The sequence below is a fragment of the Microcebus murinus genome, chromosome X (genome assembly GCF_040939455.1).
Source record: "Microcebus murinus isolate Inina chromosome X, M.murinus_Inina_mat1.0, whole genome shotgun sequence".
NCBI lineage: Eukaryota > Metazoa > Chordata > Mammalia > Primates > Cheirogaleidae > Microcebus > Microcebus murinus.
The window spans coordinates 6,184,317-6,211,894 of NC_134136.1; the positions used below are offsets into that span (position 1 = coordinate 6,184,317).

General features: G+C 38.6%; 1 protein-coding gene across 2 annotated transcripts in view; it reads right to left on the reverse strand.

Moving 5' to 3' along the window:
- Positions 1-27,578, reverse strand: part of HDAC8 (histone deacetylase 8) — a 230,416-nt gene that overhangs the window by 119,500 nt on the left and 83,338 nt on the right. For both annotated transcript variants that reach the window (XM_012784355.3, XM_012784353.2), the window contains exons 8-9: positions 10,319-10,491; positions 7,610-7,704 (exon numbers count right to left, since the gene is read on the reverse strand). In XM_012784355.3, the coding sequence (XP_012639809.1) occupies positions 7,610-7,704; positions 10,319-10,491 (268 nt within the window). The remainder of the gene's footprint in view (positions 1-7,609; positions 7,705-10,318; positions 10,492-27,578) is intronic.

Here is a 27,578-nt window from a genome sequence, read left to right on the forward strand (position 1 = left end):
AGGTAGGAGGATCGCTCAAGGTCAGGAGTTCAAAACCAGCCTGAGCAAGAGCGAGACCCCGTCTCTACTATAAATAGAAGTAAATTAATTGGCCAACTAAAAATATATAGAAAAAATTAGCCGGGGACAGTGGCGCATGCCTGTAGTCCCAGCTACTCGGGAGGCTGAGGCAGGAGAATCGCTTGAGCCCAGGAGTTTGAGGTTGCTGTGAGCTAGGCTGACTAGCTCAACACTCTAGCCAGGACAACACAGTGAGACTCTGTCTCAAAAAAAAAATAAATAATGAAATAGAAAAGAGAAAAATAAAGTCAATGAAACTAAAAGCCAGTACTTTGAAAAAATTACATCTCAGTAAAATTGATAAACCACTAGTTAAAAGGATCAAGTAAAAAGGAAGAAATCACTGATATCAGGAATGAAAGAGGAGATATCGCTATAGATTCTATAGACAATTAAGGCAATAATGATAGAATATTATCAGTAAATGCATAAATTGCTTGAAAGACAAATTACCAACATGAAAATAAGAAGTAAAAATCTGAATAGCCATATAACTATTAAACAAATTAAATTCATAATTAAAAACCTTCCCATGAAGAAAACTCCAGGCTCATTGGTGAATTCTATCAAACATTTTAGGAAGACACAGTATCAATTCTACATAAATTCTTTCAGAAAATAGGAGAAGAGGTGATACTTCCCAAGTAATTTTGTAAGATCAGCATTGCCATGATATCAAAACTAGACAAAGACATTACCAAAAAAAAAAAAAAAAAGGGAGAGAAAACAATAGGCAAATATCCCTCATCCACATAGATACAAAAGACACAAAAAGCCTTCACCAGATTTCAGCAAGTCGAATCCAGCAATATATAAAAAGTATAATACACCATGACCAAGTAGGGTTTATGCAAAGTAGGTTTAACACACAAAAAAATCAGTATAATTTACAATACCAACAGAATAAAGGAGGATACCATATGATACTTTCAATAGGTGAAGAAAAAGCATTTGATAAAATTAAATTTGTGAGAAAAAACTCTCAGTAAATTAGGAATAGAAAGGAGCTTCCTCAATCTAATAATGGACATTTTTGAAAAAAGCTACAGCTAACATCCTACTTCATAGTGAAAGATTAAGTACTTTCCCTCTATGACTGGGAACAAGACAAATATATTTACCCACCACTTCTACTTGGCATTGCACTGGAGGCCCCAAGCAGTGCAATAAGGTAAGAAAAAGAAACAAAAGGCATGAAGATAGTACAGGAAGAAGCAAAACTCTCTTTATTCACAGATGACATGTTTGTATACATGGATCACGCTAAGAAAACTACAAAAAAATCTACTAGAGCTAATAAGTGAGTTTAGCAAGTTTACATTACTCAAAATCAATATAAAAAGTCAATTGCATTTCAATATTCTGGCAACAAACAATTAGAAATTGAAATTTTAAAATATCATTTACAATAACATCAAAATCATGATGTATTGTACATACATACAGTATTAAGGGATAAATTTAACAAAATTTGTGCAAGAAATGTTCACTGAAGAGTATAAATTAAAATTTGGAATTAAAGAAGACCCAAGTCAATGGAAAGATATAGTAAATTCATGGCTTGAATGATTAAATATTGTTAAGATGTTATTTCTCTTGAAATCAGCCTATAGATTGAGTGCAATCTATAGGTTACACTGAAAAACTGTTTTGTATCAGTAACATATGCTTTATATAAATTTACTTAATTCTTTTTAATGGCTATCAATATTCCCTAATATGATTGAAATATAGTTTATCTAATCAGTCTATGAAAAGCAGTCTGATTAAGTAGTGTATTACAAATATTTTTTGTTAGTAAACGTACCTGATGATATATATGTGTGTGTGTGTGCCTTATTCTATCTTAGATCATGGGATCTAAATAGTATCACCGGACTACAAAACATTCTTGTATATAATAGCCCAGGTGATTGTGCTAAATTAGCCATGTCCTGTGCTTTTTATGGAACCATGTCACCTTTAGGCTTTCTATATGGTAAAGATACCTGGGCCAATCATACATGCAGGCTCAATTTCTCTCAGCTTTTCAAGCTGGGCTCAAAACTCTTCTTCCAGCCGGGACTGCCTCCTTATTACACGCTTGACTGGCCAGCCTGGCTCCCCAATGCCTGGGCTGAGACTAACTCCCTGATCACTGGCCATATGGCATCACTGGTTTTATATCTCATGAGAGCTATGCTTGAAGTCTCACCCATAATCACTTCTAATATTTGTGCTGGACTTTTGCCTTCCCAATTCCCTTCCCTGCATTGGGAATCTACTGTTTTCTCTTGGATACACCTATTTCCTATAGGTGGGATACCTCGGTACTTCTTGCAAAATAATAGGAAATTGCTTCTGGGGTTAAATTACATTCCCAGAGAAAAGCTATATTATGCTTCAAATTCTTCCACCTTAAAAATAGGAATTTCCCAATGTGAATGTTGAGGCACTTATTTAAATTCTCATTTATTCTATAAACTGGCTCAAGTCTGAAAAAAACAAGTAAAGAATAATAGATAGTAAAAATTAAAAAAAAAAAAACAACAACACTCATTTATTCAGTTGTTCACTTACGAATGAACACCAAGTAGACCGGTGCTTAACACTCTGCTAAACACTGAAGAGGAATGCAGACAACCAAAACACAGATGACCAAATGAATAATACAGACTATAAGTGTTTTAGGAGTATACTTTAACCTCTTAACAAGTCTGCCTATCTCAAGTCTCTCCCCTTTGCAATCTATCTTTCATGCTCTATCAAGTGAGCTTTCTAAAAACCAAAGCTCCCCAAAGATTCTGCCATGAGACTACTGGAATTGATAAACAAATTCAGGAAAGTCTCAGGTTACAAATTCAATGTACAGAAATCAATAGCATTCCTAAACTTCAACAACAGTCAAACAGAGAACCAAATCAAAGAGTCAATACCCTTCACAATAGCAACAAAGAAAGCAAAATACCTAGGAATATATTTAACTGAGGAGGTAAAAGACCTCTACAGGGAGAACAATGAAACACTGAGGAAGGAAATAGCAGAGGACGTAAACAGGTAGAAAACCATACCATGCTTGTGGGTCGGCAGAATCAACATTGTTAAAATGTCTATACTACCCAAAGAGATCTACAGATTCAATTCAATCCCTATTAAAATATCAGCATCATTTCTTGCAGATGTAGAAAAAATAATTCTGCACTTTGTACGGAACCAGAGAAGACCCTGAATAGCAAAAGCAAACTTAAGCAAAAATTAAAAATTGGGAGGCATCAATTTACCAGACTTCAAGCTATACAAGCCTATAGCAACTAAAACAGCATGTTACTGGCACAGGAACAGAGACATAGACAATGGAACAGAACTGAGAACCCAGATATAAAACCATCCTCAAATATAGCCATCTAATCTTTGACAAAGCAGACCGAAATATACACTGGGGAAAAGAATCTTTATTCAAAAAATGGTAAAATGGTGCTGGGAAAATTGGATAGCTGCATGTAGAAGACTGAAACAGGATCCACACCTTTCACCTCTCACAAAAATTAACTCATGGTGGATAACAGACTAAACCTAAAGCATGAAACTATAATAATTCCGGAAGAAAATATTGGGAAAAACTCTTCTTGACATTGGCCTAGGCAAAGAATTTATGAAAAAGACCTCAAAGGCAATCACAGCAACAAGAAAAATAAATAAATGGGACCTGATCAAATTCAAAAGCTTCTTTCTGCACAGCCAAGGAAACTATCACAAGAGCAAATAGACAACCTACAAAATGAGAGAAAAAATTCACGTTACACATCTGATAAAGGGCTGATAACTAGAATCTATATAGAACTCAGGAAAATCAGCAAGAAAAAAATCAAACAACCCTATCAAAAAGTGGGCAAAGGACATTAACAGAAACTTTTCAAAAGAAGACAGACTAATGGCCAACAAACACGTGAAAAAATGCTCAACATCTCTAATCATCAGGAAAATGCAAATCAAAACTACAATGAGATATCACTTATCTCCAGTGAGAATGGCCTTTATCAGAAAGTCCCAAAACGATAAATGTTGGCGTGGATGTGGAGAGATAGGGACACTCTCCTACACTGCTGGTGGGACTGCAAACTAGTACAACTTCTGTGGAAAGCAATATGGAGATACCTCAAAGAGATACCAGTAGAACCACCATTTGATCCAGCAATCCCATTACTGGGCATCTATCCAAAAGAACAAAAGATATTCTATAAAAAAGACACCTGCAATTGAATGTTTATAGCAGCACAATTCACAATTGCAAAGATGTGGAAACAACCCAAGTGCCCATCAATACATGAGTGTATTAATAAAATGTGGTATATGTATACCATGGAGTTCTACTCAGCTACAAAAAACAATGGTGATCTAGTGCCTCTTGTAGTACCCTGGATACAGCTGGAGCCCATTTTACTAAGTGAAGTATCACAAGAATGGAAAAACAAGTACCACATGTACTCACCATAAGGTTGGTTTTAACTGACCAACACTTAAGTGCTCATATAGTAATAATATTCATCAGGTGTTGGGCAGGTTGGCGGGGAGGGGATGGTTACGTACACACCTAATGGGTGCAGTGCGCACCGTCGGGGGATAGACACAGTTGAAGCTCTGACTCCGAGGGGGCGGAGGCAATATATGTAACCTAAACATTTGTACCCACATAATACGCTGAAATAAAAATATGAAAATAAATAAAAACCAACGCTCACCTGTTTTTATAGAAACAATGTGTAAGCTCTTTAGTATAGCATTTAGGGCTCTTCATAATCTGGCCCCAATTTCCATTCAAGCCTTCCTACTCTCTCTCAAAGTCTTGTTGAAATATTTCCCCTATGTTCCTCATCTGTCCTGGATTTGAATACATTGTGCTGTCATTTTTATTAGATGGTGAGATTTTTTTTTAAGATGGAGTTTTACTATGTTGTCCAAGCTGAACTTGAACTCCTGGGGTCAAGTGATCCTCCCACCTCACTCTCCCAAGTAGCTAGGACTACAGATGCGTGCCACTGCACCTGGCTAGATGGTGAGATTTTTGAGGGCACTGGGTTCATCTTGTTAATCTTTGTATCTCTGAATCCGGAGATAGGGCCTAGCAAGTAGTAGGAGACCAATGAATATCTGTTCATTCACTTAACAGTGAACAGAAGGAAGAGCTCAGAGGGGCTTGGTATATTTAGGTAAGGGTTTTTGAAAGGCACAGGCCTTGAAGCTGGACCTAGAAAAACAGTAGAGAACCGGGGAAAGGGCATTTGGAGAAGGAAGAGGATTATTATCCTAGGAGATGGAAGAACAAAAGCCCAAGACAGAGAGCAGAGAGTGAAGAAGTCAGCCAGGCTGCAGCTGGCTGCTGCAATATACCTTTTCATCTATTAGATTTCTTAATTATATTTTCAGCTCCTGGAGGGCAGGGTATTTTGTGTACTCCTTTGTATCCCCCTTTCTATTTGATGCACACCTCCATAATCACTGTTCCTACTACCTCATGGTTCTTCCTCTTCCTACTACCTCTTTTTCTTCTCTGTGTTATAACTCTCCGTGCATTTGCATATCTCCCTAGCACTTGCACCATCCCTCTCCTCCCAGCTGCTTGAGGCAGAGGATGAGGTTTTACTTTGCATCTTCCAAGATACCTCGCATAGTGCCTGGCACACAATGGGTGCTCAGCAAATATTTTTGATCTACCATTTGTTGATCTGATTTCAGAGTACCACAGGGATATTTGTGTGCAACTGTGTATTGTGACACAAAACTTATATATGCCTTCATACTGTGTAGTCTATTTTTGGCAATTTTCATTAAAATGTTATCTTATTGTACCTGGAAGACTGTCATTTCAATTTTCTTCTTTGTTCCTTCTTGGATGACTCACATCTCTTAAACCAGAAGGATATGACAGAAGGGATTCACAAAGGGTTTGGACAAATTTATGAATGACATAGTCATAAATGTCTGGGTATAAGACGTCAGGAGCCTGCAAAGTGGAAGGAGAGAACTTGCATTTCAAAAGTGCCTATTAGGTGCCAGGAACTATGTGTTAGGTACTTGACAGACATTGTATCTCATTTAATCTTGCAGAGTATTTCAATATAAAGACAGAACACCTCTCCATGTATGAGGACAAGCTCACATCCATTCAGGCACATAGCTTCTCCAGGTACCAGAGGAATATTTACCTTTATTAAAATTTTATCAATCTTTTACACAGATGAATCTTTGGATTTGCTTTTGCTTCTTAGGAACAGAACATTCATTCTCAATTCATGCTTCTACAGCTTAAAACTCCTTTCTGACATAACTTGATCAGTTTTTAAAAGTCCCAGAGCTTTAAATTACAATGCAATCTGAGATATTCCCACAGCAATAACAGTGATTACATTTGTTCATAGCACTTACCTTTATATTTCATTAAGCTTCCAAAATACTGAATAAAGGTAAGCCAAGTCAAGAAAAGAGACTTCTATTAACCCTGACACCAGCAAATTGTCTCAAATTATAGCGTGCCTTCCATTTGTATTCTAGACATATTGAATGGTTTTTCTAAGATACACATTATACCTTACCCAATGTTAGAAGAAAATTGGTAGAAAATTAGTTTTAGTTGTTCTAATTTTTTAAAAATAATAGCAACTTTAAAAAGCATAATGCTCCCAAGTATATAGCTTCTGCATCTGGTACAAATCATAACATTATAACCAAAGCAGCATCCCTAATCTTTGGGAAATAGCTTGAGAAGGTGGAGTTGCATGTACTGGTCTGTTATTTTAAGTTACCCAGTCTAAGGTCTGCAGCTATACATCCTGATCTGTGATAACATGCTTCCTATTGGGGTGGGTGGGAATAAAAGGGGTATGCCTTTGGATTAAGGATTATCAGCACACTTAACAGTCCCAGACAGCTTTCTATTTACTTGTTTTGGGAAAACCAGAACAGACATCTTTGCTTTGGAAAATGTAAAGCCCATCACTTATGACTAAAGAAAATGGCAAGGGCTCGAATGGCACGTTTCACATTTTGGATGGTCCCGTCACAACCTCTGTGTGCCACGAATTGCTGGAAAAACACCAGACCTGTATCTGTAGTGATTATGTGTTTCTGAAATTTTATATTAGTCAAAAGAAAACTGAAAGACCAGGACTAACACCAAAGAACATGTGCTACATATCACCTATGGGACTTCTAAAAAATAGATGAGAACCCAGCTTACACATTTTAAAAATAGCCCCTTCCTTTTTGAGGGGATGAAAATATGCACATATTCCAAAGAGTTCTTTGTGTGAACAGGTGACTCCTTCCCACAGTCTCTGTAATTAATTGAGAAATTAAAGTTGGTTGGCCTTTGAGATCTCTTGTGAAAAAAAAAAGGCAGAAGGTCTTGGATATTTTGGAACAAGAGTCCACTATTCTGCCAAGACAGTGTGTTATTGTTATTGAAGTGTCTCTCAACAAAACAGTATTGAGTGGTGAGGACGTGATTTTGATTAGGTAGAATGACTCAGCTCTTCCCCTTAAAGAAGAGAGGACTTGTCAGAGCCTTACTTACCTCATGATCTGGGATCTCAGAGGATAGTGTTTTCCCTAGGATGACCCCGGTCAAATATGTCCAGCATCGAGCTGTGTTGGCAAGGTTATAGCCTCCTGTCTCCATCAAGAATTGTGAAGTTAGGAAAGAATAGTCACAAAACAGCAGGAGAGGGAAAGGGGGTAAGGAAGGAGAGAAAAATGTTTTAATAAAAAGGCTAAAAAGACAACTCCAACTTGCAGAATTTCACCTAAATATCAATTTATGATTTTCTTGTTTATAAAGACAGGATCTCACTATATTGCCCAAGCTGGACTCGAACTCCTGGCCTCAAGCAATCCTCCTGCCTTGGCCTCCCAAAGTGCTGGGATTACAGGTGTAAGCTACCGTACCCAGCCCCTTTATGATATTTTTAAACTACCTAATAGGTAAATTTTGTTGGACAATCAGATCATACACAGTGTAGAACTGGGAAGTACAAGTTCTACAAAGATTAAAGAGACTCTCATCTTCCACCAAATATGCACCCGAGGAATCCAAGGTCCTCAAATTCCAACAAGAGACATTGGCAAGACTGGGATTCCCGGAAGCCAGATCTCTTGATGTGACCTAACCAATGGAAAGAGTTCTGTGATGAATTTTGCAAAAATTCTATAAAATGACTGCTGGATGTGATTTGTATTTTAAAGCAATTGGCAGATCTAGCCCTAAAAGCATCCAGGAAAGACAAAAGGAAAATTCTGACAGAAACAGACTTCCTTCTTTTAATATCAGCATTCCTTTTCGCCACAAAACATAGGCCTGGTGGCAGAGATCAAAGAAAGTGAGATGAGGAAAAGGACCGTTGATTGACACTCTGACCCATCTCGTCAGTCCTGTCACAGTCACCCAGCAGTCATATTATATTGGCTAATAATCAGCATATTTTTGTGCTGAATAGATGTGCTCTGCCATGCAAGCACTACAACAGTGGCCTTTAGCTAAATTCCAACAGTGTAAGGGTAAAATGGAATGATTTCCTAACCTCAGTGCAGCCTAAGGGAAATAGAATCTGGTCTATTTTAGGTAGGGTGACCATACAAATTATCATCCAAAATGGTATACTTTCAAAAGTAAAAGAGGACACTATTAATCATTGCACTGGGATAACATGTATAAACTGGGACATATGATCACCCTTTTCTTAAGTGTTTCTACTACTTGGAAGGCCAGGGAGGTTGGGGCTTTTAAAGTATGTCTTTCAGCCTTCAGTGGGGTCCATTGTGTGGCCATCTCTACTAATTGTCTATGTGTTAATAGTAGTTGAGAATTTCAGTTAAATTGTATAGGTATTAAATATTCCTGACATGGAAAAACTTGAATTTACAAGATAGACTTATTTGGCATGATTATTTAATTTCAAAAAGAATCATTATAGGTTTTGCTTAAGTATGAGCTGTCTCTAGTGTACATATAATATGACTTGATTTGCAGAAGTTTGATTAATGCACGAGGATTTTCAGGGATACATATAATATATAAGAAGAATTACATATTCAAAAGCCAAAACTTTGGGCTGAGAAAGCAAAAAAAGCTTTAGAAAATGCTAACAGGCTCTTTAAGTAAAGGTTGTAGCCTCAAACAAAAGATATATGTTGTAAAAAGGTATTTTCTTTCCCCCTAGCTGTACCTGTATCATAATCACCATTCTTAGTGCCATCAAGGAAAGTAATATGTCATGCAGTGCTTTTCAATTTTATCTTTTTCTTGACTTAAAGTTAATATATTTCTTGCCAGTTTTTCTTAAGAGGTTGTCTCTTATAAGCACCTTTAATTTTGATCCCTCTAGGGTTTGAGGCTGCCAAAAGACCAGGCTTGTGCATTTGTGTTGAAGGCTCACTTATTTACATAAGGCTTCCCTATGATTTCCCCTAATTTGATTTTTCCAACAGGTTGACAAAACAACCAACTATTAGCTCTTCTATAACGTATGCATTTTAAGCTCAATCTGCGTGACCATGTTATTTTAATACACAAATCCGTTCATCCAATGAAATAAAGATTGTTCCTGGTAGCTAGACAGAAGAGTCTAAGCAGGGCATCTTCAAAGGTCATTGTGAAAAGTTCCTTTCTCAAATGTACAAATGCTTCTATTGAACAAAACCAGCTTTCTGTTGGTTAAGTAATACAATTATCAGTACACACTAAAGGCGAGAATATCCAAGAGATTCTTTGGATCTCTCAATTTTGCTTCAAATCCATAACAAATCCATGCTTTTTGAGGGGAGAGTCATTCTTGAATTCAGCCTAGGTATTTAATTAATTCATGTGTTTGTTATTTATATGTCAGTTGAGTTAGAATTTTAGTAGTATGTTTCCCAAAGATGATTATTAGAACTGAGAATCAAAGACTACACTGAGAGAAGATAGATCAAAGTCTATTGGGATTAACATCCTCTATTCTTAAGATCTGATGTAACCTTTAACCAAAGGACCTTTGCTCCAGGAATTGAAACTTAAACTTCAGAAGGCCAAGGAGTCAATGCACATGCCAAGCTAAGGAGAAGTGTGTCAGAGTACTTCCTTATGTTGAACTGTGGAGGTGGCAGATTTCATTGACTCAGGCTTCTGGATGACAGGCAGGTTGGTATTATCCAATCTGAGAAAGCCAAGTGTTCTAAGTTCAGTGCCAATGGACAAAATGTGGAGGAAGGTCAACAAATGCTCTTGGTAACCTTCCTTTGTACTCACCTCCTCCCAAAATGAGTGTTGCCAATTGCCACTGAAGGATGTATTTAAGACACTTGCCAATTCCCACAGGAGTCATGTTAAAGGAGCACATAGGATCTCCAGCTATTGTATCAGCTCCCAGCTGTAAGACCACTGCTTTGGGATTAAAGGCTTGGTATACCTCCTTTAGTACACTGTAAAAAGGAGAGAAGATACAAAATATCAGAAAAAGATAGGTCAATTTTGTCTAGGAGTAGTGGGGGTGGTGGAGTGAGTTGGAGGTATAGTTGAATCAGGACATAGTTAAAGAAAAAAATCATAACCTGTCAAACTCATCAAATTTTCTATCTAAAATGGGTGAATCAGACTATATATAAATGATACTTTAATAAACCTGACTTACAAAAAAATTCCCCCTACCTCCACCCTCACCAATGAACAAATTTGCCCTTCTGCTTTAAAACTCAGAATTCCTTGAAATATTCATGTTAATTTAACTTCAACAGCCATAGGACATAGCACACACATTCACTCCATTTTAAAATCTGTGAAAATAAGACATATGCATTGAATAGTTATTAAAGATTCTTTTTGATAACTTAAGATTGTGACCATACTTGGAGTTTAACACCTGGTTATCAGTGGGGGCTGGGGTGAGGAGTACATGCTTTGAAAGCATAGATTTTATCAGCTTACATTTTATTATGCAAAAGGACTAGAGGGTTATGAAATACAGTCCTCCCTGGTGCATATACACCCAGGGTATTATAAGGAAGGGAACTGTAACAACTGATCTATAGTTATAAATCTGAAAACACCCTAAAGAACAAATTATACTGGGTAACAATAAGCATAATTTTCGGTAGAATCATTCAACGCTATTCAATCAACCTAACTGCTTTTTTTGATAGTTAGAAACCTTATAGATGAAAAGGAAGATGTCAATGTGACAGATGACCTTAGTCAGGATTCCAATATTATCATTAATTGAACATTGACAATGTCCAGAGTGCATTCCTAGGAGTTATAAGGTCCCTACTCTCAAGGGGCTTACAATCTACTTTCCAGACAAAACATATACCAGTCCTCAAGGGCCTGAGTACCTCTTACAGAGACATATAAACAAGTGCAAATTAACATACTTCAGAGTTGAGAAAATACAGAGTCAAAAAGTGATCAAAAATGTTGAGGTTAATGACCCCCTCATAATCAACATGTCAAATTACACCAGTGCAGCAAAACCAGAAATATCCCAGATCCTTCTGAAACTGCAAAAGGAATTCAGGAACATAAAATGCTGTCCTCCCAAATTCATATGTAACCAGGGTATTGAAACTATTCCATAGTGCTCAGCCACAGAGGCATTCTTTGACTCAAAGGACTGTTTTGTTTTGATTCCTCATCTACACAAATATTGAGTGATCATAGAGATTATAAGAATATTATAAAAATTATGACATATGGTCCTTAATACAAGGATACTTGGGTCTATTCTATTTTTCATGTGCTTATCTCCTGGGTGCAGAGGGAAGATAAGCCACCTGAATAGTTTAGACAACATTTATTGAACATCTACATGTACAGAGCACCCCATAAGCTGCTGCTGGGAGATACAGAAGAAGGTGTGACGTGTGTTCTAAAAAGGTTTCTAGTAAGGGAGAGGAGAGGGAGGCAAGCAAGACTAATATTCTCTTCATTCATTCTTTCCCTCACTTACCACGCATTTACTGAATGCCCACTGTGAACTCAGCATGTAACTGTACCAAATGCTGCGGGAATAAAGATGACTATGGCACAGCTCCTATCTTCATGTAGCCCAGAATAGAGGGAAAGACACAGACTGTGTCGATAAATAATTAAAGTACAATGATAAATGAAGAATCAGAGATGGCACAGAGGAGGGAGTAATCAACTTTTCCAGAAGATGTTAGAAAAGGCTCTACAGAGGTAACTCTTGACTTAGGTCCTAAAAGATGAGAAGAACTATAATGAGCCAACTCTCACGATGGCTAAAATGAAAACAATGGTAACAACAATCCCTGGTGAGGATATGGAGAAACTAGATCACTCACATATCTTGCTGGTGGGAATGTAAAATGGTATGGCCACTCTGGAGAATAGTTTGGCAGTTCCTGTCAAAACTATTAATAAAAAGGGACTTACCATATGACCTAGCAATTGCATTCATGGGCAATTTATTCCACAGAAATTAAGACTTATTTTCATGTAGGAACTTGTACATGAATGTTTATGGCAGCTTTATTTGTAATAAACCCAAAACTGGAAACAACTGAGATGTAGTTCACAGGTACATCCATGCCATGGGAATATTGCCCATCAATAAAAAGGAACAAACTATTGATACATGCAAAAAATTTGGGTGGCTCTCAAGGAATTATGCTAATGAATAAGGCCAATCTGAAAAGAATATATGTTGCATGATTCCATTTATATTACATTTGTGAAATAGTAACTATAGAGATAGAGAATGGATTAGTGGTTCCCAAGGGTTAGGGATGGGTGTAGCTATAAAGGGGTAGCACAAGGGAGCCTTTTGATGGTGGTACAATTCTGTATCTTGATTGTGGTTTTTATGAAAGACTACAGGTGTGATAAAACTGCATAGAGCTGTTCTCTCTCACTCTTCTCTCCCCCCCACATATATAACTGGTGAAATCTGAATAAGCCCTATGGATTGCACCAGTATCTATTTTTTGATTTTGATGCTGTACTGTAATTGTACAAGATGTCAACATTGGAGCAGGCTGGAAGGAGGAGGCATGGGACTTCCCTGTACATTTCTCTGGAACTTCGTACAAATCTGCGATTATTTTGCATTAAAAAGTTTTTTAAAAAAGTATAGCAGTTCATAGGCATGTGGGGTGAAGGTAGGGGAGTTGAAGGCAGGGATGGCTGTAGGCATCACTGGTGGGGGACAAGGTTCAGAGAGGGAAGTGCATATGTAGGAGCAAGAGGGCTTCAAACAGGGAGCGGTGGGATGAGGCTAGAGAGGCAAATGTGGGCTACAAATGCCAGGCAGGCGAATGAGTTTGGACTTTTGCTTAAAGGGTATGAAATGTTTCAGACGTGTGTGTGTGTGTGTGTGTGTGTGTGTGTGTGTGTGTGTGTGTGAGAGAGAGAGAGAGAGAGAGAGAGAGAGAGAGAGAGAGAGAGAGAGAGAGTGTGTGTGTGTGCTGGGGTGTGATTAGATTTCCATTTTAAAGATATTAGAGTCCTAGTGAAATATACCTACTCTAAAGGTTGATCAGGGCTTTTGCAACAATATAGGCCAATGACAGCAAGGATGGGGAGGAACAGATGGATTTTGGAGATATTTCCAAGGCAGCATTGCTAGCGTTAATGTAGAGTGACCCACAAGAAAAGCATATACATATAACATTTATGAGCGTTTGGTAATTAGGAGAAAGGAAAGGATAAAGGCAGGCAGGTGTTTCTGGAATAGTTGTTTTAATTATAGTCAGTTAGGGAAAATGAGTTTTCAAGGAGTTCTGATAAAGAGGGCTCTGGATGTGTAGAGAAAAGAGTAATTACAATAGAAGCTTTGAAAAAGGTAGGGTATTTTGTACATGGTGCAAATTTGAAAGCAACTGAAGTAAGGACAGACAGCTTACAGAAGGCTGAATGGTAGACATTCTTGAACTCAAGACTGGAAGTTTTCATTTGATTTGATAGTCAAATGGGAGCCACTGGATAGGTGTGAGGTAAGTAACTGATGTTGCTAAAAAATTATGCTTAGGAACTTTGCTTTTTTGCTTGCATGTAAGGCCAAAGTGAGAAAGTCTGGAGGCAGAGGGGGTTGGCAAAAAGGGTATTGAAGCATTGTAGGCATGCGGGCAACAGGAAGCAAGGTAAGGTAAGTTTGGAACAAATTTACAGAGCTAGGTGACTGAGTAGGGGTGGAGGGTCAAAGGAGAAAACACACTGTGCCCATTCCTCCAGAATTCCCAGGAGAAGAAAAGTTAACCTTTTCAGGAACTGCTAGACTATTTTTAACAGCTGCTACACCATTTTACATTCCCACCAGCAATGCAAGAGGGTTCCAATTTCTCCATATCCTTGCCAACACTTGTATTTTTTGTTTTGTTCTATTTTGAATTAATTATAGCCATCCTAGTGTGTGTGAAGTGGTACCTCACTGTGGTTTTGATTTGCATTTTCCTGATTACTGAAGTTGAATATCTTTTCATGTGCTTATTAGACATTTGTATATCTTCTTTAGAGCAGCAATATCTATTTCAGTCTTTGGCCCATTTTTAAACTGGGCTGTCTTTCTAATATTGAATTGTAGGAGTTCTTAATATATTGTAAGTGAAGTCCCTTATCAGATATAAGATTTGCAAATATTTACTCCCATTCTGTGGCCTATCTTTACACTTTCTCAATAGTGTCCTTTGGAGCACAAAAGTTTTTAATTTTGACAAAATCCAATTTAATTATTTTTTCTTTTGTTGCTTATGTTTCTGAGGTCATATCTGAGAGACCATTGCTTATTTGAAGGTCATGAAAAGTTACATCTGTGTTTTCTTCTAAGAGTTTTATAGTTTTAGCTTTTACATTTAGGTCTCTGATCTATTTTGAGGTAATTTTTGTACATGGTGTGAGGTAAGAGTCCAACTTTTTTCTTTTGCATGTTTACATCCAGTTGTTCCAACATTATCCGTTGAAAAGACTGTCTTTTGTCCCACTGAATGGGCTTAGCTCCTTTATGTAAAATCAATTGACTGTAAATGTATTTTTTTCTATACTCTGAACTCTGTTCCATTGATTTATATGTCTGTCCTCATGCCAGCAACATACTGTCTTGATTACTGTAGCTTTGTAATAAGTTTTAAAGTTGGGATGTGTGAGTTTTCCAATTTTGTCCTTCCTTTTCAAGATTGATTTGGCTAATCTGCATTGAATTTCCATATAACTTTTAGGATCTGCCTGTCAACGTGTGCAAAAGTGAGCTGTGATTTACAGCTCCATTTTGACTATGCCAAATCTGTCATCTTACCTCTTCTATTCCCTATCTCTGTTAATGCTATCCATTTTTTCAGTCACCCATCTTCAAAACTATGAAGCCCTTTCTGATGCCTACTTTTTCCTGTTCCTCTTCAATTACCAGTCTTTCACCAATCTCTTTCCCATTCCTTCCTTCCCACTCCCACTCTCGTACTCTAATCTAGCCCTTATGACCTCCTTTGTGGATCACACCAATAGCTCCCTAAATAGTTTCCCTGCCTCAAGTCTCTTTTCTTCTCAGTCCTTTATACAACTACCACCAGATTAATTTTCCAGGGATAGTTTTGACCAAGTTACTTCCTTACTCAAAAATCTTCAATGTCCCTTGGTTGTCTTTAGATAATGCTTACAATTCTTAGGCTATGATCCAAAGACCTTCATGATCTGACTCTGGCATACTTTTTAAATCTTATTTTTCCATAGCTCCTTAACCTATATTATTCTTTAGGCAAACTGAACTCTCTCCATTGTTTACCTCACTCACCTTGCATTTTTCTCAAGTAAGCTTTTTGCCCTGTACCTCCTTGTGCCTGAAAGTCACCTTTGTACATCTCTACCTCACAGCCATTCTTCAAATTTTATCTCCTTCATGAATGAAAATGATAATAATGACAATAGCTAAAATTTACTGAGCACTTTATTTAAAACAGAGCACTATTCTATGTTCTTTATATGAAGTATCTCGTTTAACCCTCATAACAACTCATAAATGGTATGGTTTGGATATGATTTGTTTGGCCCTGCCAAGTCTCATGTTAAAATTTGATCCCCCAAAGTTGGAGATGGGGCCCGTGGAAGGTGTTTGAGTCATGGGAGTGGATTCCTCATGAATGGCTTGGTGGCATTCTCATAGGAGTGAGTGAGTTTTTGCTTTTAGTTCTGGTGAGACCTGGTTGGATTTTTTTTTTTTTTAATGAGACAGAGTCTCTCTCTCTTGCCTGGGCTAGAGTGCTGTGGCGTCAGCCTAGCTCACAGCAACCTCAAGCTCCTGAGCTCAAGCCATCCTCCTGCCTCAGCCTCCAGAGTAGCTGGGACCACAGGCATGTGCCACCATGCCCGGCTAATTTTTTCTATTTTTAGTAGAGACAGGGTCTCGCTCTTGCTCAGGCTCATCTCAAACTCCTTAGCTAAAGTGATCCTCCTGCCTCAGCCTCCCAGAGTGCTAGGATTACAGGTGTGAGCCACTATGCCGGCCCTGGTTTTTTTTTTTTTTTTTTTTTTTTTTTTTTTTTTTTTTTTTTTTTTTTTTTTTGAGACAGAGTCTCGCTTTGTTGTCCAGGCTAGAGTGAGTGCCGTGGCGTCAGCCTAGCTCACAGCAACCTCAAACTCCTGGGCTCGAGTGATCCTTCTGCCTCAGCCTCCCGAGTAGCTGGGACTACAGGCATGCGCCACCATGCCCGGCTAATTTTTTTATATATATATCAGTTGGCCAATTAATTTCTTTCTATTTATAGTAGAGACGGGGTCTCGCTCTTGCTCAGGCTGGTTTTGAACTCCTGACCTTGAGCAATCCGCCCGCCTCGGCCTCCCAAGAGCTAGGATTACAGGCGTGAGCCACAGCGCCCGGTCTTTTTTTTTTAATTACGTAAAAGCGTGTTTAATCATTTAAAATGGGATGTCTATAGTAGCAAAGATGTGAAATCAACCCAAGTACCCAACAATTCATGAGTGGATTAATAAAATGTGGTATATGTATACCATGGAGTACTGCTCAGCCATAAAAAAAGACAAATTAATACCTTTTGCAACAATCTGGTTGGAACTGAAGACCATTCTCCTAACTGAAGTGCCTCAAGAGTGGAAAAACAAATACCACATGTACTCCCTATTAAGTTGGAACTAACTGATGAACACATGTGTGCACAGAAAGAAAGAAACTCAGTGGAAATCAACTAGGGGAGAGGAGGGTGGAGGGGAGGGGCAAAAACCTACCCAATGGGTACAATGAACACTATTTGGGTGACAGGCAAATCCTTAGCCGGGACTCAAGCATTATAAAAGTGATCCATGTAACCTAAAACATTTGTACTGCCTTAATATTTTGAAATAAAAAAAGAGACCAAGTTGTTAAAAGGAGTCTGGCACCTCCCTCCCCTCTCTTGCCTTCTCTGTCACCACACGATCTGCACGCGCTGCTCCCCTTTGCCTTCTACCACGAGTGGAAGTAACCCGAGTCCCTTGCCAGCAACAGATACTGGCGTGAGATGCAGACTTCTTGTACAGCCTGTAGAACTATCAGTCAAATAAACCTCTTTTCTTTATAAATTAGCCAGCCTCAGGTACTCCTTTATAGGAACACAAATTAACTAAGACAATAAGATAGGTATAACACAGAGAGGTTAAGAAATCTGTACAAGATCATGCAACTATTAAGTGGCAGAGCTGGTTTTCAAACCCAGGCAGCCTGGCATCAGGGGCCTGGCTCTAACCCACTGCTATATACCTGCTTCCCCGACTTACTGAGCTACTGGGTGTCAGGTACTGCGCCAGCCACTTCACCCACATTAGTTCATCTAACAGCAGCAGCAGCCACAGCTTTACTGGGAAGAGTGTTAATCTTGCCAAGCAAGCTTTGATTTTATTATTCCCTCATTTAAAAACCTTCAGTGGCTCCCCAAATGCTTACAGAATATGGTACAAATTTTCGTGGCTAAGAATTCCAGCTCCTCCACGATGTGGTTCCCACCCACTTTTCCAATCTTCTTTGCAACTTCTCCTGCTCGTGCATTTTATAGTACAGTCAAACTAAACCACTGCTACCCTTTGTACATAGCTTAGCCTCTCCTGACTTTGATCTTGCTGTACCCTCTGTGTAGAACATCCTTTCCTACAATCTCTGTATATTCACTTGACCCAGATTTTATAAACACACATACACATTCACACACTTTGTAAAGATATAGTAATTAGCTACCCTTTAGAACACAGATCCAATGTTACTTCTTCAATGAAGCCTTTTCCTGAAGTATTTTCTCCCTTTGAATGCCCACAGCATTCTATCTCTTACGGTTCTTACAAGTTTCTATGTTTTATTTTATTCAAATGTGTGTGAATATGAAAATCAACCTCTCTCTATCTCTCTAACATTTTAAAATTTCCGCTAACTTCCTTGAGGGTGGAATCAATACTTTATACACAGTAGGCATTCAATAAATAGTCATTAAATGAATAAATGAATGAAATATCACTCCAGATTGCTTTTGGGAAAGTTCCCCTAACCACTGTAACAGTACTGTTTTCTACACTGCACATCATTAATTTTAGGTTTTGTGAAAGTATAAAATCTCTTACCCAGAAAGGAGGGGGAGGACAGGCATCTCATTACACTACATTAGTAACTTCCCTATAAACACACAAGATACTTATTTGAAATGCAGTTTTCTTGACGAGAAACCTGATCCTTCAGTATTCAGTAGTCTGGTTTTCAGAGAAGGCTATGCAAATGAGGAAGAGAAGCTGTGGCAGCTTTTTCTACAGGCCTGGATTTGGGGGTGGGGGTGGGTGCTGAGGAGGATAAAAGCCAGGGGTGATGACATTAATGATGCTTTTAGATAGCAGAAAAGCCCAAGAACAAAATTGTCGAGTTAATCTCTTTTCTTTTATTCCGTCAGGGTAGACCACAGCTTCTACTGTGTGCCCTTGAGGTCACTTACTGGTGCCACTTTACCTCTAATAACAGGGGCTGGAAGTGTTTTGTTTGTTATTTAGATAATTAAAATCCTAAAAGATTCATCTCAGGGCAATGGGATGCCACAGTGATGGTGTGACAGTCACCCTGAATCAATACTGCTGGTAGGTCTGGTAACCCCAACTTGTCCCTCCAGCGAGGCCTCTGATGGGTACGTGCTCCCAGCAGGTTCCATCTCCTGACTTCCTAGCTTGTGGATCAGCCTAGACCAGCCTTGTCATCCTCACGTTTTCCAACAAGCACTCTCAGCACCCTCTAGAGACTCCTTCAATAGAGTTTGAAGAAATGAGAAATTCGAAGTTGAAAAACCAAGAAAGGTAGGATGCAGAGGGAGAGAAGAAAGAAATATTTGCTACTAATACTTTGAGCTCCCAAAGTCAGCCTGAGAAAAGTTATTGCCAGCAGCAAAACCTCTTTCTAAGATATAAATTTTAAACCTATTGCATTTGATAGGATTCAGAGGGGGATTGTGTTAAGGACTCAAAGCATCACTAATCAGTCCCAAATGGGAGCTGTTTAACTTTTCATAGGTATGCTTTCTCTAAATTCACTCAATCTTATCCCAACTCAGGTACTGCTGACTCATTCTGCTAGGGGACGCAGCATATGGTAAATGCCTCAGTGACTCCTGAATATCTATTACAAATGGTTCAGGGATGCAGGGAATTGTGGAGGAGATGGTGTGTGTGGGGGTCCCTGCAGTGGAGGATGATGTGTCATTTTGCTGGGGGCCATAGGTGCTTCTTGGAAATATGCAAGAGACATTCAATTTCCTATAAGTTTCTTTTTCTGCTTTTAGCATCAGACAAGCTTTACTGGTTCCATAAACAACTAAAATACGTAAAACAAAAAAACCCAAACCCATAAAATAAAAAAGCTTAAACCCCTAAATCAACCAACCAACCAACCAACCAACAAACAACCTCACATCCCTTTTGCTGTTTTAATTTTCACAAGGTAGTTTCTTAACATTTTAAAGGGGCATCTTTTCTCTCACTGCTGAGTCCATTATATAGAAACATAGATTCTAATTGGCATCTCTTTCTAACATGCCTTGTAGTAAGTAATTCTACTCATCAATTATATGTCACCTTGGCAACAGAAAGGGCTGTGCACTATTTTTAGCGTAGTATTACTTATCTCTTGCTATACCTCTTGGAAGTAAACTATTCTCATTCACACAAGGGAAAGTGAGTCATCCAGAATTAAAGGACCTTACCAGTGGCCTGGAGTGAATCGTCAGAGCTAGAATTAGAACACTAATTCTAATTCGAATTCAATGCTCTCGTCACTAACTCCCAATGCTCTCTGGCTCTCTTCATTCTGAAAGGCCAGAAGCTCCAGGAAGCAGAGTATATATTATCTGGGCAGGGGGTAGGGTAGGCGGAGAGGCAGGCTGGTTTGGAGAGTTAAGCTAAAAAACAAAACAAAATGGAAGAAGACTTAAAGAATATGCATCCTAAGGCTAGCTGTGCTAATGGCCCTTTATTTGATCTGGGGTAGGTCATCGCACTATGCTCTATAATCACCAGGACTGCTCATAGTGTAGATTGCATTCTGCTTTGTGTCACATCCTTTGAGCATATATGTCTCATCTGTCCTCCTCTGCAACTCCCATAGTACTTAGCTCAGGGAGAATGCTAGACTTGGAGTCAGATGAACTTGGATCCAGCGTTTGTGTGGCAACTTGGACAAATCACTTCTCTGAACCTCAGTTTCCTTCTCTGTCAAACAACAATAATATTCTCTCCCTCACAGGGTTATTGTGAAGATTAAATGATATAACATTTGTGAAAGTCTTCTCCCAGCACCAGGCATATAGTAAGCACTCCATAATGTTGAATGGATAAATGAATGGCCTTAAGTCAGGCCCTTTGAGTGCTATGTTAATTCTTTCAGCCCACTAGGATACTGGTGAGTTCAGCACAGCACACCAGAGCAGTGACTTCCTGAATAGTACTCTAATGGTCTCCAAAGGCAGGGAGAAATTTCATAGTGTCACTGCCCGGTTATACCTGTTCTGGGAATACAGTAATTCATTTTCCAGTGCTGCCAATCTATTACCTTTCACCAAACACAAAATTCACTTTAAGAAGGGGCAGAAATACAAGTGCCTTTCTGTTATATAGAGGTTGGGAGAATATATTATTAAAATTGAAACCTACTTCTCTGATTTCTTAGGCAAAAAATCAGATTGGAAGCCAAACAGCTATTTGGCCTTTGCAGACCCTGGATAGCGATGCCCTTGGGGGAAAGGGGAGGGCTGGAGTCATTCCAAACTGTAGTTACAACATTTGTGTGTATATTTACTGCTTTTGCTGATGCTCTCTGCACTTAGGTTTTACTCTCTAAGCCTTGAAGAATTCACAATTTACCCAGAGTACAGTTTAATATGTACGGGTAGAAAATATAGGCCTATATCTCTGTTTCTCATTTCCTAATCATATTTTCTATTCTCCCTATATAAGTGATTACTTCTTCTTTTTCAATTCAATTGCTTGGCTTTTCGAACTTAGGTGGACAATAATGATTTGTTAACAATAAACATGCCCCTAGCCCTTCCCTCACCCTTCTTTACCCTTGAGGGCCTCCCTAAGATTCAAAGCTGAAATCCTGCCATATAGTTAGCACCTGGCCCAGCTCATCAAAATATAATATCCTTTCCCAGATGATTGGAAATCTCTGCAATGCCGTCACACAATGAGGTGTGCAAGAAAGAGTTTGGGGATTGATTTTCATCATTAACTTGATATTGCATGGTTTTTGTAGGACTTAAAAAGAAATGCATTTTTATTACTTTTAAGTACTGCACACAGAGAAACTCCAGCTCATCATATTTTAACAGTTATTTTGCTGGGGCAGGATGTATTTTAAACATGCCTATGTTAGAGTGTCTGGTGGATCATTTAGGATCAGTGTCCTGTTGCTTGATGAAATCCAGATCACTTCAATGAAATCCAGATGGGGAAACTGGATCTCTGGCAATGGCTGCCAGATCTTCTCCATATGAAATCTCTCTAGTCTGTATGCAAATTCAAAACTCCATATCCTGGAAATCCCAAACCAATCAAGTGGCGCTCCGCTTCTTAGTTACTGGACTAAACACAGGGAAGCGATTCATTCTTCCCTGAGGAAATAAGCATTTCTTACATACATCTATCTTGGCACAAAAAGGGCTGGCTAAGCGAATTAATAGTGTAAACAGGACTGCACTGGGGAATGTTTGTCCTACTTAGGAGAATAAACTTTTTATGCACTTTGTGCACATCCACTTACATACAAATAATTGATATGCTAATTACAAATGATTCTTAAAGCCCCTTCCCTGAGGTGCCCGTACGGTGCTGTTAGTCTACTTTGAATTACTAGTGTGTCCAATGCTTGAAAGTAATAAAAATGCATTTAAAAATATCCCATGATTCAGACTGGCTTTCCTCTAATTAGGCTGAGTTAGTGAGGCTTGCCTATATTTAGATAGGATAGATATTGTTCCACTTCACCACTAACATATTTAAGACAGTCCTCCCCCTCCATGCCCTCATCCCTCTCCATCCTCCCCAGGACGCTTGTGCATGGAGTTGCCATGCACAAACCCCCTCGCCTCTGGCTCACTATGCGATGGCACTTGCCTCATCTGTAGGCAAACAAGCTGCCATTTGCTTCTTAACTTGTTAGCTGGTTATTTGATGTAGCTTTTTTTGAGGAGTTTTCTTTTTTCTTTAGTCCTTCTTTAAGTACCAATGGGCATGGCCCTTTCCTGATAGCACAATGGATAACAGTGCACACAAAGCAAAGTCCAGCCAAATGGAACATCAGACTTTTTCATCAGGTGCTGGATACTGGATTTAACTAAATCACTGTACAGTCCATGTCAACAGAACACAATGGGGCAGCTCATCAGTCCTGGCAGCTGCTAGGTATATGCAACGTCAGGCACAGTTGTTCATAGGCGCAACATGTTTTTTTTTTTTTTTTTATTTCACCATATTATGGGGGCACAAATGTTAAGGTTACATATATTGCCCATGCCCCCCGCCTTGAGTCAGAGCTTCAAGCGTGACCATTCCCTAGACGGTGCACATCTCACTCATTATGTATGTATATACTCATCCTCTCTTACCCCCTCCCACCTGCCCAACACCCGATAAATGTTATTATTATATGTCTACTTAGGTGTTGATCAGTTAATACTAATTTGCTGGTGAGTACATGTGGTGCTTGTTTTTCCATTTTTGGGATACTTCATTTAGTAAAATGGGTTCCAGCTCTATCCAGGAATATACAAGAGGTGCTATATCACCGTTGTTTCTTAAAGCTGAATAGTACCCCATGGTATACATATACCACATTTTATTAATCCGCTCATGAATTGATGGGCACTTGGGTTGTTTCCACAGCTTTGCAATTGTGAATTGTGCTGCTATAAACACTCGAGTGCTAGTATCTTTTTTGTAGAGTGAGGCGCAACATGTTGAAGCAGATTCTAAACAGTAGTTCCTCTAGGCTAGACTGAAGGGACAGAGCAGTGACTAAAGAATATAGGAGGGGGATTAGGGCAGGGGTAGAGGGTGTTTGGTGGAGAACGGATGAAAGGAATAATAAGAATTTTGATGTTAGAACATCCCATGAAACACAGAGTCAAGTTTGTCATTCTTTTCAGGGCAGCCCTATGTTAAAGGGTGTAATTCTTAAGATTTCCATTTAGGAGCAAGGTCTTCCTGTCTCTAGAGAGTCTCAGAACATGGTCTAGCACCAGAACCTACTCAACTGCTGCCAAAGAATCAGGTCACTTTCTCCAGGGGGCAGGGATCAGTCAGCACTAAGACAGCAGGGAAAATGCACATCAGAGTAACATAACCAACCCACAGAATTCCAGAAGATTGTCCTCCTTGATCCCAATGAAAAAATATCACCTATGAAGACCTATTTGCTTGGGGTAGGGAAGGGGGTATGACATGGTGGTAGTGTACCAGTGGGAACTGGCCTGATAAAGGGTAAAATGTTTTATAAGTTATCTCTTTAAATCTACCCCTCAATCTTTTTAGGAATTAAACCAGCATCCCTGTCCCACGCCAGTAATCAGAGGGGTAGGGGAGTGTCCTTTGTACCACAGGAGATGGCTCAACAGAATTTTCTGGGCAGAAGTCACAAAACTGTCTATACTGGAGATGCTATTGTTAAATAGCAATAGCCCAAAGCTGAAAACTCCCTTTATAAGCTCTGTATTTCTGCTTATAGATAAGACAATGGTACTTTAAGATGAGAGTCCACCATTCTCCTCATTTGCTGGCAAATTGATAAACTTCTCTTTCCTTCTCCTGAAACCACTTGTCTTCATTATTCCCATGCAGCCTTGGGGACTAGTGCTGAACTTTCAGTAACAGCAGGGCTACTTGGTGTAGTTCAGGAATTGGTTATGAAAGACACTGGTTGAGAGGTTAAGAGAAGAATACTATAAGAATGGTCCCTCTAACCATCTGTATTTAAAGTCTTAAGGATTAGGTGAGGGAAAACCCCAGTTCTCCACTGTAATCTTAAACAAGTCTTGAGGGCTGGCAAGGTGAGCTCACTGACTGAAGGTTCAGGACAACTCAGATAATGAAACACAGTAACCTCCCCCTCCAAATTAGCCTACATTTAAGGGGCACTTAATGCCTTTTGGATTTAATATGTTAAAAGACACATCAAACTAGGCATAATAAATGAATGGCCCACTTTGGCCTCATTTCCACCTATGGCTAACATTAACAGTGAATTTAATTAGTGTCTGAGTCATCCATTTTCCAGAAACAATAGGTAATTTTACATCTGCCATACCACAGAGAGGCAGGATAGAAGTTTATCAAATAGAACAAAAGCATTTAATACAAATACCTTACAGAAGGCTGAGTTCAAAGTGCAAGGCTTATAAAATGAATTAGCAGCTTCTTTTACCTTTATCATTGGGCCAAAGTAAGCTACCGATTATCAAGGTAGTGTAGCTGTGACCAACTGAAGTGAGGTAGAATAAGTTTGTAAAGAATTTTGACCAGCTCTCAGATTGTAATGAAAATGAGGATGAAGATGGAAAGCTATATAACTATTTGTTCTCAAATGCAAATTTCTAAAGAATTCACCCAAAGAATTTTTTAAATTTGTATTGCTTAAGATGTTTATGAATGAATATGTGTGTATGTGTTGCTTTTGGCATATCATCAAGCCCAAAGGAGTAAATTATAATTATTGGGTTCTCCTTCACTAGGGGTCTGTCTACCTGCTTCTAAAACTGAATGATAAGGAGTCTGAGAGTCCCAAGTGGATGACAAATTCGAAATGACTTATTATAATGAAAGCAAAACCTATCATCATTAAAACATCTCTTCTTTAAATATTAACATTAAAAGTCAATAGTGGTATATGTATACCATGGAGTTCTACTTAGCCACAAAAATCAATGGTGAACTAGCACCTCTTGTATTATCCTGGATAGAGCTGGAGCCCATTCTACTAAGTGAAGTATCACAAGAATAGAAAAACAAGCACCACATGTACTCACCATCAAATTGATACTAATTGATCAGTACTTATGAGCACATATGCTAGTAACATTCATTGGGTGTTGGGCAGGTGGGAGGGGGAGGAGAGGATGGGTGTGTGTGGTGCACACTGTCTAGGGGATGGGGGCACTTGAAGCTTTGACTCAGATGGGGCAAAGGCAATATATGTAACGTAAACATTTGTACCCACATAATATGCTGAAATAAAAATAAGCAAAAATAAAAACACCCAAACAATATAAAAAAGTCAATAGTGAAAGGAAACATTTCCCTTAAATGTCCTTCAGTGATGTCCCTTGGTTCTCATTTTATTCAATTAGTATTGGTTGAACAGCTTATGGTGTGGATAGAGAATCACTACCCTTTATGCAGATATTGCCTTCTGCAAGGACCAAGAGTATAAATTTTGCCTATAGTTGGAAAAATGCATAGTGTTAAAAATATTTAGCCATATTAGTACAAAAAAAAAAAAACACATGAAAAGGATGTAATTCCATGAGAATACCAGTATAAAATGACATGTGACACTATTCCCTTTCTAAAGCAGGAAGTCAGGATCTTCTCCATTGAAAATGAAAATGAAAGGAAAAGAGGATTTATAGAATCTCTATGTTTCCAAACTTGAATTAGGAATTTAAAACCTAAGAAGTAAGTTCTGGTGATATTTATTCTTGTTTTATATCCATAAAATTACAAATTAAAGCCTCAGGATTAAGAGATTCCTTTTTTTTTTTGGAAAAAATCTAAGGTGCACTTTCACAAACATGATTGTGTAGACTACAGATCATGTGGTTCATCTGCAAAGTTAAGTGGTTTCTTTTCTTCAGGGCTTTTCTGCAATCTCCTGAGATAAAAATATTCAAAAAGTCTTGTGGATGGTATTTTTTCTTTGTTTGCAACAATTAAATTTCATACTTCTGTGTGACACTTTGGGGATGATATAGTCAATGGCTAAGAGGCAGACAGAGGTGGGTTCAAACTCTGGCTTCACCACTTATTCATGGTGTGACCTTAAGCAAGTCAATCTTTTCTCTTGTTTTCTCATTTTTAAAATGGGAATGATAATACCTTTTTTTTTAGGTATTGTAGATTAAAGATTGTTACAAGGATCAAATGAAGCAATGTAAATGTTTAGTGCAATTCCTGGCATAGGTAAGTGCTGCCTAGAAGCTAAGCTGCAGGGTGTAGGAGCCTCATCTGTCTTGTTTGCCACCACCAGTGCCCAGTACAGTACCTGTCAAAGGGTGGAGTGCCTAACCGGTAGATACTCAATAGATTTTTGCTGATTGCATGAATAAAATAGTTTCATTACATTTAAAGATACGCACATAGTAATGCATATCAAATGCTAAGCACAGCACCAGGCATAACAATAAACTATATAACTTGTAGCTCTCCTCCCTTCCTTCTTTTTATTGTTAATTAAAACTCTATAAAGTGATCTGAGGTGCTCCATTCTTTTGTCGGAGGCTTCAGAGAGGTGAATTTTCACCTGACCCACAGGAACTGATCCTATCCTTAAAATATCACTGATTTATATTTCAGAGGCAGTGCCAGAGTCTAAGGAAAATTCTTGTGCAATAAACATATACTACGAAGATACTAAAGTAAGTAGTGATGTGTTTTTTTCTCTTCCTTGTTGGGTATTAGTGGGGCTCAGTATAGCTGGACAAAAAGATTCCACTTAGGAATTAAAAACTTAGGCTTAAATGAGCTATAGTCCTTTAATGACCCTACTGTTGTCCTAGAGAACAAGTTCTTTCTGGGTAGGCTATTCTGGTTAGCCCATTAACAGAATTAATGTTCCAGAAAAGCAGTTGAAGAACTATAAAAGAATTATAAAAATAGAAAAGTAAAAGTCTTTATTTCCCTCTCATATATAAAACTCAGTTTTGCAGGATACAAAATTCTAGGCTGGCCATTATTTTGTTTGAGAAGACTGAGAATGGGTCCCCAATCCCTTCTGGCTTGTAAGGTCTCAGTTGAGAAGTCTGCAGTTAGTCTGATGGGTTTTCCTTTGTAAGTTACCTGA